Genomic DNA, 15,278 nt, shown 5'->3' on the forward strand with positions numbered 1-15,278 from the left:
ACTTTGCCTCCAGGTGACAGCAGTAGATACAATCTTGTGGTGCCCACGTGGACTGACTGCAGTTGGTACCTATGTGCTAAGTAAAGCTTTTGTTATTTGACTTCATCTCCTTCATTTTGTGGTTGCTCTGAGCCTCAGCCCATGAGAATGAAGTGCAGCTGGGAGGTGCTAGCAGCACCGAAATGAGGAGGAATCTAGGATGGGGTTTGAAATGTCTCCATTAGGTTCTGCATATAAAGGAAGGAAGGAAGGATACTTGTGATTCAACTCTTAAGATGTGAAATGAAAATTTTTACTGGTTCAGGACTTTGCTGAAATTGATTAACAGTTGTTTTAGTTCCTTCACCTATAAAATACGGAGGATCAAGGAATCTTCTAGGGTTATTCTTCATAGGGCTTAAAGATTAACAAATTCAAGGACTAAGGTAAAAATGTAAGCATATCTCAATTGCATAAGTAGTTTTTATTTGTGATATTGCAGAAATAAACTGGTAGTTTCTGGCAACTACTGCCCAGCATTAACTTCAGGTTGAATTGGCTAACACAGTAAGAAGTAGCCTACAACAGCCTCTTACTAAAGGTGTGTTGCCCAGAGTTATTTACTGTCCATCTGTTGTTGCTGTTATTCATTGGGAGAAGCTATGTGAGATCAGAGGTGTTTGTAGCAGTGGGGTTACACAGGCTGATCCAAATATATACAACTGGCAGGAGAACTAACAGGCCAGTACAGAACCTGCCTGTGGCTGCCCTTCTGATCTTAAACATGTGAAGTCTCCCACAAACTAAGATGGATGTAAAATGTTTTTTCTTGCTGATTTTGCACAATCAAGCTCTGTTTAAAGTAACCTTTGGAACTGGAGTGCTCAGTGCATTGACCACTGTGGCTTTCTCACAGACAGAGACCTCTACACCTCCACATTGTATAAACTCACAAATGTCCTTTAAAAAAACGTACTTGATGCAAAAGCAGCAGAGAGCATTGGTCAGCAGATCTGCAAAAGGGTTGTCAGCTGCAAAAGGGAATTAAACCAAAAGTCTTCAGGACTGGAAAATGACACTGGGTTATGCCTGATTCAATTTGTAGCATGTATTGTAATTTTTCCTTCTCCTTCCTTTGCTTGGTTTAAGGCATAGCAGAAAAGCCTCAAAAAGGACAGTATTTAATAGATCCAAATTGCTTCTTGACATAGTAACACACAATGGATGCTGTGTATCTTTTTGAAGTCAAATCAAGCTAGTGCCAGGTTGCTTGCAACTTTTTGTTAGTTTCCATGCATTACACAAAGCTCAGAGCTCTTGGGATGCTTTCCTTTGACATCAGAATTATTGGAAAAACTTGTCACTAAACTCCCTGACCAGGAGAGATTCTAAATCTTTTCCACCTTAATGTGGGACAGGAGGCAAGTATGTAGGGAGAAGCAGAATCTCTACCATCTTGTCTAGTTTAGGTGGGTGAGAAGGAAAAGGCAGGATTTTGGACAGGAAGGTTCTTGTAGTCATTGCTAGAAGTGCAACAATTGCATTTGCTTTTATACAGGAAGAGTAATAAAGAAGTCTAGAGAATCAAATCTACACTGCATTTTCCTGTTCTCCCTGTAAAGTTCCGAGAGCCACTCTCAAGTGTGTGGATGTGGTGAGGGAGACCAGGATGAGATTTGATGCAGAGATCTCACTGGAAACCTCAGAATCCAAGTGTTGTCATGGCAAAGATGCTCACCTGCCAGAAAATTATTTGCTCACATCCCACATGCCCCAGCTCCTTCCTCTGTTGTCTAATGAGGCTCCCTTTTCAATAAAGAACCCTAGAGTTCTACTGTTTTAACCTTTGTATTTCCTGCAGATTTCCTGAGCGCCAGGATTTTAATGATGCCTGCTTTCTCACTTAGAGTTCAAGTGCCTGCTTTGGATATCTTGAGAGATTAGAGAGAAGGTTTTCAGTGAGTCTTACTGTAGCAAGTTAGGGTTTCATTAGGGAAAGCAGAGTTCCTCCACATGGTTCTCCCTGGAGTCTGATTGTAATCTGAAATCCCTGCTGAGGTGTTAGGAATGGCAGGAGTTAGAAAAAAAACATCTTTCGTAAAGCCCAGCTGTAGAAGAATTACCTCAGTTTGAAGTGTAGCATGATCAACTCAGGATGGTGTTTCAGGAACACATACTGGATTCAGGTGTCTGTTCACATTTCCCAGTTTATTTCTTCAAATTGCTTCTAGCTTGTTCAGGAAAACAAGTCTCTATCAAAGCCATTTTTCCTCAGGCAAATTATTTCTTGATCTTGTGGTGCTGGGAGAAGCTGCAGTATTTTAAGGGTCCCATATACTCCATGACAAAAAGCTGCTCATGCAGAGCTGGGAATTATGGAAGGAGGGCTAATGTTCTTTATAGTTTCAGAGAGGGAGGCTTGCACAAGGATCTTAAACTGCAGGCATAGTTCTCTGTAGTACGTGCTGTACACCCTTATTTTAAACCATTTTCAATTTGAGCTGGAAGCTAGGAAGTTTAAAAACTATTGAAATATTTTACTTACTAGTTGGCTTTTAAATAATGAGTTTGCATAGTGCTGTCTAGGGGAGGCATAAAACAAATTGGTGAAGCTCTTTACCTGGTGTGTAACTATTTCTTGTCCAGAGAGATTCCTTCCTTAGGATTATTAGTGGCTTTCAGCTACACAGCTCACTGCTGGCTCAACTGACTTTGATATGTCTAATCAGTAGATAATAAATGAATAAAGACTACAAAATCTTGTTTGAGAACTGCAGACTTTGTTTGATGTTTTTATCCATCACTTTTGCTTTAGCTGTTCTTCCTGGAATGCATGAGAAGGCTGTGTTTGATGTGATGGTGTTTCCTTTTGCCTCTCCAGGTATCTGGGCAAAGAAGGCTGGGCTCCAGCTTCATACCTGAAGAAGGCTAAAGATGATCTTCCATCTAGGAAAAAGAACTTAACTGGGCCAGTGGAAATCATAGGAAACATCATGGAGATCAGTAACCTGCTGAACAAGAAATCATCTACTGATAAGGAAGCTCAAGTAGAAAATGAGTCTGCAGAAACTCATATCACCAAGAAGGAAATCAGTTTGCCCATCCTGTGCAATGACTCTAATGGCAATGCCATGACGACTCCAGACAAGCAGGCTTCCAAACTGGCCCAGGGCTCCCCAGCTATAGCAAGGATAGCACCACAAAGAGCTCAAATAAGTAAGGCAGTAAAGTAGTCTGGATTTTCTTGGGCTTGCAATGAATGCTTGTTCTCTGCCTTTGAGTGCTGGTGTTGCCTGTCCCACACAAACAGACTTTTGCATTGCATGTAGATGTATCAAGAGGGACTCCAGAAGGTGGTCCTTCACTACTAGTGGTAAAATTTAACTTCACTTTATACAAGGGCTGATTGGTGGTTCTTTATCTTAGCCTGCATGTGTTTACTTTGTTAATTTTTCCAAAGAATACTTTTTTTTTCCTTTTGAATGCTCTAAAATGTGCCCTTCTACCCCAGGAATGAAGATGATGCAATAGCATGTTCAAGTTGAGGAGACCACCTGTGTCTTCTCTTGAATTTGTTCTGCTGCTTTCCTGGCGGCAAGTTGCTACAATGTTTTTACTACTTCATCTGCAAAATGCAGATGTTGACACTATTCTGTGCAAGGAATGGCAAAATACTAGGAGAGAGGACAGTGTGAGTGTTTAGTGAATTATTTTTACTGCTGAGGGGAAAATAGGTATTAGGCCAGTCCTTTTATGTCCAGTCTCCAATAGAGCTGGTCAGTTCCAGCAGAAAATACAATCCACTACCTTCTGGCAGTGATTTCCTCTCAAATTTGTTTGCTTAGCAGAGATGAATAGCTTAGATACCTTGGTATTTCTAATATACCCTCATAGTTTTCCATCTTGTTTCATAGACATGCCCTAAATATTGCAAATACTGACTTCTGTGCTCAAACTGTGTAACAGCAGAGAGCTGCTGAAAGATGTGCTTAGCAGTACTTGCAAAGTTAAATAAACTCTCCCTGTTCCCTTCCCTGCTCAGGTTCTCCAAATCTAAGAACAAGGCCACCCCCACGAAGAGAGTCCAGTCTGGTGTGTATTGGTTTATGGTTTATCTTAGCAGTGGGTAGGTGTCTGGGTGCTTTGTGAGACTCTGTGCACCTGTACGAGGTGGGAGGGATCCTTTCTTTACATGCCCGTTCATTTCATTGTTTAAGTATTGAGCAGGTCTCAGGGCATCCTATAATAATGATAAATCAGGATTTCTGTTATTCAAAATGTTGCCCCAGCTAATCAGGTCTGAAGTGAGAATACAATGAAGCTGCTGTGCTTTGTGTATGGACATTAAAACTTGTTTGGCTGACTCAGAAGGTTAAAATTTCCTCTCAGCCCAGAAATTTCTGACCTTCTCTTGTCTTAAGCAACTGGGGATGTGTCCCCTCCTTCCATTGCTACCACCTCTGAGGTGGCTACGCTTCACTCTTGTGCCTGTTTGAAGTGGCTCAATATCCTATGGAAGGATGTATGCTATAGGAACTAGACCCCCTATGATTTCTTATCCCCAAAGTTAGAATCCTGGAATTTTGTACCAATTTGAGATTAGAACTGTCCTCTTCAATAAGAATTAGTCAGTAGTGTATTGATATAAAAGTCATGCTAATGGCTAAGATGCTTCTTAACAAACTATATGAGTAGCATATTAGCATTTTCTTCCTATTTTTCTTTGCATTATTTTCAATTACTTTGTTTTGGCAAGACCATGACACTTAATCCCATGCTAAAAATAACAGTGATATTATATGTGAAACCCTGAGCATATCTGCTGTTTCCAATTATCTTCATTTAATCCAAACCATCGTATTATCTGAAGGCATTTTATTATGCTGTGCTTCTGCTGTATTTCAGCATTTATATTGCAGAAACATCCGATTACAACATTGTTAGACACGGTTCCTAAGGTGCACAGATGCATTCTCTGTGAAATGCCACATGCTGTGTGTGATGAAACATCAACTGTTAGTTACAGAAAGGGTATCTTAGAAATGGAGGAGTGGGAGAATAAAGAACAGTATGTGATTTGCCCTTCTCCCATTGATGGCTCAGGATCATTTTGTGTCTTTGCCTGTCCTGTGTTTGACTGACCTGTGGTTCTTTCATAGGACCCTAAGTAGTGAAGTATAGAAGCTGTGCAGCTTCACCGTCATCTAGCTGCCTGCAGATGGGCACTGTGCTAATCTGAAAAGCTTTCAATATCAAAATTCCTGAAAGGACCATTTTTCCAGTTATCACCTTAAAAATAATTGTAGCAAATTCTAAAATGTGGCATCTTAATGTAAAGGCACTTAGATTTTAGAGGAGTGATATACTGCCAGACTAGCTGTAAATAGCAGTGTCCCACTTCTCACAGAGCCTTTATGAAGGTTGTGTTGGGATTGAGTAGAGGTTCTGGGCACGTTATGGGGAGGAACCAGAATTGTTTTGATCAAACAGTAAAGTCTTTTCCTTCTAGCACTTCAGCTGGGCAAAGCTAGGGGATCTATGATACTATCCTTGTTTCTTGTTACAAGAGATGCCCATTAGCTCATATCACTGATTAATTGAGTTTGTTTAAAAAGTCCAGCAGCAGATTAAGAGCAATAATTCATTGGGATTACATTGTAAGATATTGTATTTAATGATAGGCAGAATCTGTTAGGGGTCTGCTGCAATGCAATTTTCTGCAGCTGTGGCATGTCATCCAGAGCTGGCTCTTTCTGGACAGAATCTCAGTGTAAATGGGCTGCTCTTGGTGTGACTGCAGTGACAGCTACACTTTTATCACACACAAGTCAAACATTTTATTATTCAGGTAAAGATTATTACAGTTTTAATAGTTGATGAAGGTGGTATGAACAGTGCGTATGTTGAAAGGCTTTTCTTTTTTAGCCCATATCAATACATCAGCTCCTGCTGTGGAGAGCTGGGCAGTTACCAATAGGAAGTAGCGCAGGAAGAAGGAAGAGTCGTAGTGAATAAAAGCAGGGTTTTTTTCCATGCTGCTGTTTAGCTGACTGTTTCTTTGGTTTAAATGAACAAAGCATCCTATTTGCCATAGGGTTTTCAGTTACCCAAGCCACCAGAGCCACCCTCTGTGGAAGTGGAATATTACACCATTGCTGAATTCCAGTCATGCATCTCTGATGGCATAAGCTTTCGTGGAGGACAAAAAGCTGAGGTGAGCCTTAACGGTGTATCTGGAAAAATTGTTATATACATCTGTTGCATGGGAGTGGATTGAAAACAGGGGAGTGAGAAGCAGTGAGTTGAGATTTTTGTCTAAGTAGCATGTTCCTTGTTATCTCTTAGGTTATCGAAAAGAATTCTGGTGGCTGGTGGTATGTGCAGATTGGAGAGAAGGAAGGATGGGCTCCAGCATCTTACATTGACAAGAGAAAGAAACCGAATTTGAACAGAAGAACCAGTACTTTAACCCGCCCAAAGGTTCCTCCCCCAGCCCCTCCCAGTAAACCAAAAGACTCTGAAGAAGGAACAACTCCTGGAGCGGTTTCTTCAGGAGATACCCAGGACTCTCCCCACAAGCTGAAATATGAAGAACCTGAGTATGATGTGCCTGCTTTTGGCTTTGACTCAGAGTGTGAAGTGAGTGAAAGTCACCATGAAGACAGCACTCCTGAAAAACGACTGTTTCAGCCCCTGAAGCCCTCACCTGTGTCATCGCTTCAGAAAACTAAGTTCAAAGTAGGAGAGTCTTCAGAAGAAGTTGGTCATGAAGAAGAAACCATCTATGAGAACGAGGGGTTCAGGCGTTATGTGGAAGATGCTTTGTCCAATAAGGAGTCTAGTGGGGATTCTGATTCTCAGAAAAGCTCCTCTCTCTCCTTAATCCAAAGAAATTCTCCATGTTCCAGCTCTCCTAAATCATCACTCGTGAAGCTCAAGACAGACAAAAACATTCAGCCTGATCTTGGAAAATGTCACTATTCCAGGAGTGAGGAAACAAAACCAAGATCAGCTTCAGATGTTGGCTTACGGAGTGTGCCAAGAACCAGCGTGAAGAAAGATCCTGGGCAGAGTCCTTCCATCAAAGCAAAGCCAATCGTTAGGCCCAAACCCTTCCTGAGCAAGGCAGACTCTCAGAGCCAGGAAAAGATGGATATTAGCACTTTAAGGCGTCAGTTGAGGCCAACTGGGCAGCTCAGAGGTGGACTCAAAGGTTCAAGAAGTGAAGAGTCTGCGAGCCCCCCCCGCACAGCTTCTGAGAGCCAGGATGACCCTGTTCGGAGAAGCTCAGCTGATCTCATCACAGCTCCTTCCCGTGGCATCTTCTGCTCCAGCCATACAGCCAAAACTGAGCAAGAAAATGACTCCAGATGTTTCTATGTGACCACTGACTCATACCAAAAGGTACAGGATTCTGAAATTTGCTTCCCAGCAGGAGTAGAAGTGGAAGTGCTGGAAAAGCAGGCCAGTGGATGGTGGTACCTGAAGTATGGAGACATGGAAGGCTGGGCTCCTTCCCATTATTTGGCTCTCCCTGATAACCAGCGAGAAACTACATCAGCAGAGACTGATTCCTCTTTTGCCAGGAACAGGAAAAATGAAAACAAGTCGAACAGTTTAGAGAAGATAGAAAAGAGGGTTCAGGCTTTGAACACCATCAACCAGAGCAAACGTGCAACACCACCCATCCCAAACAAACCTCCTGGCGGCTTCTCAAAAGCATCAGGGCCAATTAAAATGAGGAATGGTGTGAGGCAGCTTGCTGTCCGTCCACAGTCAGTGTTTGTGTCTCCACCACCAAAGGATAACAACCTGTCGTGCTCCTTGCGCAGAAATGAGTCTTTAACAACTACAGATCAACTTAGGACCGTCCGTCGGAATTCCTCCTTCAGCAACGCGTGGGCACAGCCTGGTGACACAAAGGGAAAACAGCCGGAGCGGCTGGGCACGGAGAGCTCTGAGACCACCTCCAACCTCCCCACACAGAGGAATGGGATCCCTGTGTCCACAGTCAGGCCAAAGCCCATTGAGAAATCCCAGTTCATCCACAACAATCTCAAGGACATCTATGTTTCCATTGCAGACTATGAAGGGGATGAGGAGACTGCAGGGTTTCAGGAAGGTGTCTGCATGGAGGTCCTCGAAAGGAACCCAAACGGCTGGTGGTACTGCCAGATCATGAATGGTGTGAAGCCATTCAAAGGCTGGGTGCCCTCAAATTATTTGGAGAAAAAGAACTAATATTGCAATATCTTTAACCTCCCTAATTTATACTGTTCCTGCTGTGTACATGTGGAAAAAACAATTGCTACACAAAAAGACGTTTCCCTGTGCTCCAGTTTGTACAAAGAAGTCCACATGAGAACAAATCTGCCGTGTTCTGGAGAGGTTTGTGGGGTTTACATGTTGTAAGCAACTGCAAGGAAGATGCAGCATAGTCAAATGCCTTTTTGTGAAGTTGTTAATAATCTTGTATGTGTAACAGGGTATGACATCCCATCCTTCCCATTATCGATAGGAAACCAAATGTGTGCCTTTTGTGAGAGAAATACACATGCATCTACCTGGGGAGTTCTGTGCCAAACTGTTCTACAATCTTGGCTCCCTTTCTCCTCATTTTTGTCTGTACGTGGAACACCCAAGAATTTTGAATGCTTTTCCGCAACTTACAGTGAGAAGCAAATGAAAGTTTCTGAAACACAGAGGGACTCTAATCCTTTGGAGATTTTTTTTTTTTTTTTTTTTTTTTTAACTAAACAGTTGGTAGGTCCAGAGTTGGAGCCTTTTCATCATGGAGAGTTTCAGTGTCTGTCTTCAGTGTTGTCACGGCTAACTGACCAGAAAAGGCCATCAGGTGGTGTGGGCTGGGGGCTTTCTGTTTCCTTTCATTCTGTCTTGTTCTTTGAATTGGGATTTCAGGTGTTCAAGGGCAGTGATGCCTACTGGTGCTTGTAAAAACAAACCTTCAAACCCCTTGCTTAAGCACGTCTGTTGCTGTGTAGGCTTCATGTTGGTTTCTGTGCCTGACTCCTGCCATGTGATACTGGTTGATTCTCTTCTCAAAGTTGGGTTTCTCAGAAGTTATAAAAGTCAACAGAGTCCCTTAAGACCCTAAAGACAAAGCTGTCAGATGTGTTAATTCTTGTTTTGCCCTCTGGTCCAAATCCAGGGGTGCTGACTGCTGGCAGGACCCACCAAGATATTAGTGAGAAATATTTGTAACCTTCTGCAACATCAGTGTTTACAATGAGTGGGGAAAAAAAAGCCATCAAACTCGGTCTGCACATAATTTGTATATTTTTGGGGAATTGCTTTGGTGTTTTGTTTTTGTCTTTTCTGTGCATTCTGGGTTTACTGTATTTTCTTTGTGTGTGCGTGTCTGGTTTTACCAGAAAATACTTAAAACTGAAGTAGGAGCCAAATATGTGTTCTGTTCCCACTTGAATCCAAAGAGTACATTTGTACTGGAAAGTGGGCCTGGGCTTCTCAGGCTCAGGGATTTAATATCAAAGCAATTTGGTCTACAATGCATCTAACCAGGAAGCTGCCTCTTCTAGTTCCAGTTCTGTTTGCCTTTCTAAACTCATGTTTTGAAATGTGGCCACATGGTGTGGGTGATGTGGGAAATGGAAGCTATCCATTGGAAAAGGCTAGGAATATGGAGTTATTTGTGAGGTAGCCTTGTACTGTAAACATAATTTGCTAAATCCCTACTGTGCTTAAGGAAATCATGCTTGGGGGTTTTCCTAAAATGGTCTTGTTAATCACTCAAGATCAATATCTAATTCCTTTAAATAATAGACAGCATTGTGAATCTCTTCTGGGGGGTGGGGGGTGGGCAGACCATTTCACTACTGGTTTACACAAAGCATTGCATGTCCTTTTTTCCACCAGTTTCATACTATTCGGCTTGGAAGTTAAAGGTTATAAAGGCTTCAAAATAGCTGGGATCCTGGGGCTGAATAAAACAGCACAATAATACCATATGTTACTGGGGATGTTTCACTGCCAAAAAAAAAAAAATAGGAAATGGAAATTTATATGTTGTTCTTGTCTTTTTCCTTTTTTTCCTTTTCCTTTTTTTATTAATTTGTGTGTATGTGTGTGTGGTTTGGGGGTTTTATTAATTTCCATGATAACACTGAGAGATTTGCCTACAGCTAATGTGGCTGATGTGATAACACTGAGAGAGTTGCCTACAGCTAATGTGGCTGATGTCCTTTCAGTAGCTGAAACAACATCCAGGTGCCACAACGACAGGCTGCAAACAGTGCTGTGGTTGGAGCAGCTCTCTGCGTGCAGGTGGGGAGGGGAGGCTGTTTGGGATCCCTTTAAATTGTGGTGGCAGGAGAAGGAGGTGTAACTGCACAACAGCTCATATCACAGTGCGGGGTCCTCTTTGTACCTTAATGTCTCACCGTATGAGGTGGAAGAATATGTCCAGTTAGCTTCATCTCACTGGATGTGTAGCTGAGACATTGTATCCCTGTCTCATATTTCTCCCCATTTTTAATTGTACTAGTATGGTAGCAGCCACAAAAGACTGCTGGAGCTGTTGTGAGATTATAATAGAAGTATTATATTCTTCTGCTGGACAGTATTAAATAGAGCAATACATAGAATTATCTGCTAGATTGCAGTACTAATAGTAGTGACTTAGTGATTCCTATTAATGTTATGATTTATTTTAACAATAATGATGCGGAAGTGGTTCATTATTTTGAATTAATGCACTTTAACAATCAAAGAAACCAAAATGGAAGCCAATGCAGAGAACTAAGTGCATTATTTAAAGGTGCAGTATATAATTATCATTTTCTTGAAGCACATATTTATTAAGAATTAACTTATTATTTAAAATATTCTAAAGTTTTGTTTAAAGACATTCCCACTAGGTCATCTCTTTGGGGGGATGTAAAGCACAGCTCCCAGATCTTCTGCATTGAGCCACTGAATTCTCTGAGTAGGTATGGCCTGACATGAGCCCCTGTCCAAGGAGGGAGGAGCAGCAAGAAGACAGAAGAACCCAGACTACTGGAAATACATTTGCATCCAGCAAAGCCAAGCCCAGGGCACCTCTGAAGTGCAGGAGTCCAGGAAGGGTGTGGGGTGGCGCAGGTGTTTTTGGCAGACGGTTCCAGTGCCTGGCTGCCGTGTGCCTTGCGCAGGGCTGGCTCTGGTGGGTGCAAGTTCTCCATGAGGCTCAGGCTAGGAGGCTTCAGGATCTTCCTGAGTTAGCTCTGTAAGAGATGTTTGTCCATCCCACAACTCCTGTTGCATCTTGCTGGCTTGCTTCTCCAGCTCTGGCTGCTGCAGGGAGGTGGTTTGCAGTGCTCCAGGCAGGGCAGGGTGACATAGTGTGAGCAGTACTGGCAGGGTTTTCTCACTCACACAGCATCTCCCGGGCTCATTGCTGCTTCATCCCATCTCAAAGGCTTCGTGTCCTCCTGAGAAGAGGCCAGACCCTGTAGATGGGCTGCAGAGCCACATTTGTGGCCTCACTCTACCCTCACCTGTACCAGCAAAAAGGATGGGGTGCAGATGGCCTACTTGGTGCCAGAAATTACTGCTGGCCATCACTTGGCTTCCACCCTGGTGGAAAAGCTTCCATTTGGGCTTCCCTTCACTTGGTAGTTGTTTTGGCTGCTTGTGTTTAAAAGGGCAAATTAAAACAAATACTCCCAAAGCAGTTTTTCCCACTCTTGTCTTGCCATTGTCATAGCATCTCTCACTGACATGCTCTCTCTTTTTTTGATTCTTTCAACTGAGAGATAGCAGGAAAATAATTGTTTTTTCCATCATTTTGGTCAGTTCTACTAATACCCAAAATAGCAAGCCCTTCACTATTAGCTGTGAAACAGAAGGAAAGGCCTTAAGCTACATCAGAAAAGCTGACTGCAGGGCAGGAAAACCTGGCAGAATACTCAGAGGACAGTGTAGTGCTAGAATTGTTTTAGCTCTTTTCTAAAAATGTTAACGTTGCCTTTCATTTACTAAATTTGTCAGAACTGACACTGGATCAAGAGCAATATTTAAATGCAATGTACACCACAGTGAACACTCAATGCAGAAATCAATAGTACTGTTTAAATTTCTCTTTCTGGTTTATTCCTGAACCAGATTGTTAAGAGGAAGAGTCTGCAGGGCTTGAGTAAAGCCATTTGCAGCTGAAGGGGGCCCTCCTCTGGGGCGAGAGGCAGCTGCTCTTGCTGTCTTGCTCTCACCCACTCCTTGTATTTTCCAAAAACTCCTGAATTTGGACCAGCAGAAATTACAAACTCCAATGCCAGAGAACAAAATTAAAGAATGTGAAAATTGCATCTTGCTGTATACTGCAACTTTAATAATAATGAGCACTTCTGAGTTCGTTATTGAGGTTTATATAATGCCTGAAAAGTTTATTTGCTGGTTTCCCTTGTCTCCCCTTTCAAAACACTTTCTCATAACAACAAGAGTCATGCATTTTGTTAGGAGTCCTTCCCCATGGAAGGCAATTCCTCTTCACAGTTTTAGCTGTCACCCTGTGCAATGGGTGAGCGTAGTCATATGTACCAGTCCTTTGCAAGCCAAAACTTTCAAGGTCAAAGAGATGATGGGCACGTGTTGGGGTACTTAACTGATGTGTCAACAGGAAGTTTTTAAACGGATTTATTCAATAACAGCAAATACACTATAAGGAAAGATTGGAATTGTCTTGCAACTAGACTCTTCAAAATGGAAATTCACATCTGCATGGGTATAGCTAAAAAACGCATTTGTCCCTTGTGGATGTGAACTCCAAAGACTCCTTCCATTATGATGCTATAAAGTTTGACGAAGGCATTATATAATAGTTTTCATCACTCTCAGATCTTAATGAATCATATTTTATTGTAATATATATTCATTGCTTTCCTCAGTTAAAAAGAAAGTTACTGCTTTTATCTTATATGAAAAACAAGGGAATTTGAGAAAGCATTCATTATTTTCATATTACTAGTATTAACAGAATAGAACTAGTACTATTTAATTTTAGGTCTTCATAGCTAGCTTGTTAATAACTCATATTTTCCTGTGTTGTATCCTACTATTTTTTCTATTTTTTCCCAAATATTCTGCGTTATTGAGAAAAAGCAAATCCAATGAGTGGATAAGTGCAATATTCATAGAATAAACAGGCCCCTCATCCAGGACTTGGAGTGGAACGTGCAGTGTGAAATGTTTGCAATTCTCTATTCATGCACTCTTAGGGAAGGGGAAATGCAGGGGAGGGGGCAACTGGATGAAAACAGGACCCTTGGGTAGGTAGAGACTGACAGCTGGGGTGGCTTGGGTTGGGAATGGCTGCTTTCCATGAAAAAGCATCACCTGTTAGTGAAAGTATCAGGATTATGCAGCATGTTGCCAGGATTATGAATAGAATGTGCATTAACATCCTTATCAATACAGGAATTCTGAGCTATGCTTGAAACACTCTGTATGTCATCCATGCATGATTCTGTCTTCTGGTTTGTCTCTGCTGGTTACGTCCTCTGCAGTGCTTCAGAACTGGTGGTAACTTCAGAAGGGAAAATAATTCAGCTGGTGTAGTCCCAAGGTTGGATACTGTATTGTTACTTGTATTTATTACAAGAGCTATGGGAATATTTTTACAGGTCCTTTCTTTTCTGTCCTTATTGTTAACCTAAGAAGAGAAAGTCTCCCTTTTATCTGGGTTAATTCTCATCTGCAGAATTTCACAGATGTTTTGGATATTGATTTCATATTTCTTGGCTTGCAAAGGTGGATCTCTCAGGTCCTAAATAAAGTTGGGCAGAAATTTTGCTCTTCAAAAGAGGTGTTGTCTTAAATTCTGAATGGATTTGAATGGAAGGAGAACTTCCATATGTCAGAAATAATGTGACTTTACAGGTAGCAGCAAAATCTACTACCTTTTAAAAACTGGACTATTTTATAAGGTGCAAGAGAAATGTGAAAGCCAGAACACTTGACTGTCTGAGCTCTGGGAAGTACATCTCTTGTGGCTCTAGTTCATTACTCTGGAGAGGAGGTGTACCTCAGTTTTCTGCTTAATTTTTGTCCTGCTGTTCTTAAGTTCGTCAAAAAGCCTTAATATTACCAGAGACCTTTGCATTCAAACAGAAAAACTGAATTCTGCAGCTGTACTGAAATAGTATCGAACACATGATTTTGGAAAACCTCTAATACTTTACCAGTTAGGAATCTGGGTTTGAGGAGCCAACTTAATTCTTTCACATGCTCTTGTCTAAACTGGCAAGAAGCCCACGAGCATCAGTAGAGTGACACTGACAGAAGACCTCTGTGGGTGCTCAGCATGGACCGTTCTCAGCAAAAGCAAGCTCTGTGCACTCCATTCCTACACCTCCAAAGGGTGCACAGGACTGCTTAGCCTTGGTGCTGCCCTGCCATGATCCACTGTGCTGCAAACCTTGCAGCTCTTTAAAACCAGCTGGAGCTTTGCTGCTATTTGCTGGTGGTTTTCCATCACCAGCAGCTCCTTCTCTGCCAGCTTCAGATGCTATTTAGCCACCTAGTGAAGCGCTGTGTATTAGTGCAGTGTTTGATAGCTGCCAACAGTACCAGTATGATCGTCTGAGAGCATATGTTTGTCTAAGTTATTTTGTTTTCATTTGCTTTGCTTGCTGGAAGCAGGGACCAGCACTGTGATGATGCATGGGGAATGTGTCTGCACTCCTGAACTGTTTGATGGCCTCTGCTGATGCTGCCCAGTGCTTGTGTCGCTCTTTCTCTCCCTCTGTGCTGCTCAGTAGTTGTGTCTGTTGTGTGTGTCTGTAATTTTCAAATAAAGTACTGTACATAAGGCCGGATCCAGAAGCTCCCAGTCAGCTGGCTTTGGGTTGGGATGTAGGTTGCCGTTGCTGCTTTTCCTCCTCCATCTTCAACCCAATTTGGAGCAAAGCATGGGTGTCTGTAAAAAGTCACCCATAACTCTCCTTTGGGGTGTCAGTTTTGCAGGGTGTGCCAAGGGTAGGACAAGGAGATCTTTTCTCTTGGGTGCCCTTGCACCAGGGCTGGGACTCTGCAGCAATTCCTGGAGCAGAAGCTGCGCCGCACTGCGTGCAGACGTGGCTGGCATAGTCAGAACAAATTAGTTTCCCCCATTTTATATTGTCAGGGCTGGGCTGGTCCCATCAACTTTGTTCTTCATTTGTTCTTGCATCAAGGTAGTGTTGATTTTAGTTGGAGAGTGCAATTATTTTTTGGTTTTGTGTTTGGGTTTTTTATAAATAAATTTGGTTTAAAGCTTCACACTGGCGTTTTACAGACCTGTTCTTGTC

The 15,278-nt window shown here is 42.2% G+C and overlaps 1 protein-coding gene across 1 annotated transcript in view; it reads left to right on the forward strand.

The window, feature by feature from the left end:
- The window catches only part of SH3PXD2A (SH3 and PX domains 2A), a 236,847-nt gene extending 228,595 nt beyond the window's left edge, over positions 1–8,252 (forward strand). The window contains exons 12-15 of the mRNA XM_062496397.1: positions 2,861–3,195; positions 4,022–4,071; positions 6,074–6,193; positions 6,325–8,252. Of these exons, the coding sequence (XP_062352381.1) occupies positions 2,861–3,195; positions 4,022–4,071; positions 6,074–6,193; positions 6,325–8,220 (2,401 nt within the window). The 3' untranslated portion in view covers positions 8,221–8,252. The remainder of the gene's footprint in view (positions 1–2,860; positions 3,196–4,021; positions 4,072–6,073; positions 6,194–6,324) is intronic.
- The last annotated feature ends 7,026 nt before the right edge of the window (positions 8,253–15,278 follow it).

Source organism: Cinclus cinclus, chromosome 7 (assembly GCF_963662255.1).
Source record: "Cinclus cinclus chromosome 7, bCinCin1.1, whole genome shotgun sequence".
In the NCBI taxonomy this organism is placed as follows: Eukaryota; Metazoa; Chordata; class Aves; order Passeriformes; family Cinclidae; genus Cinclus; species Cinclus cinclus.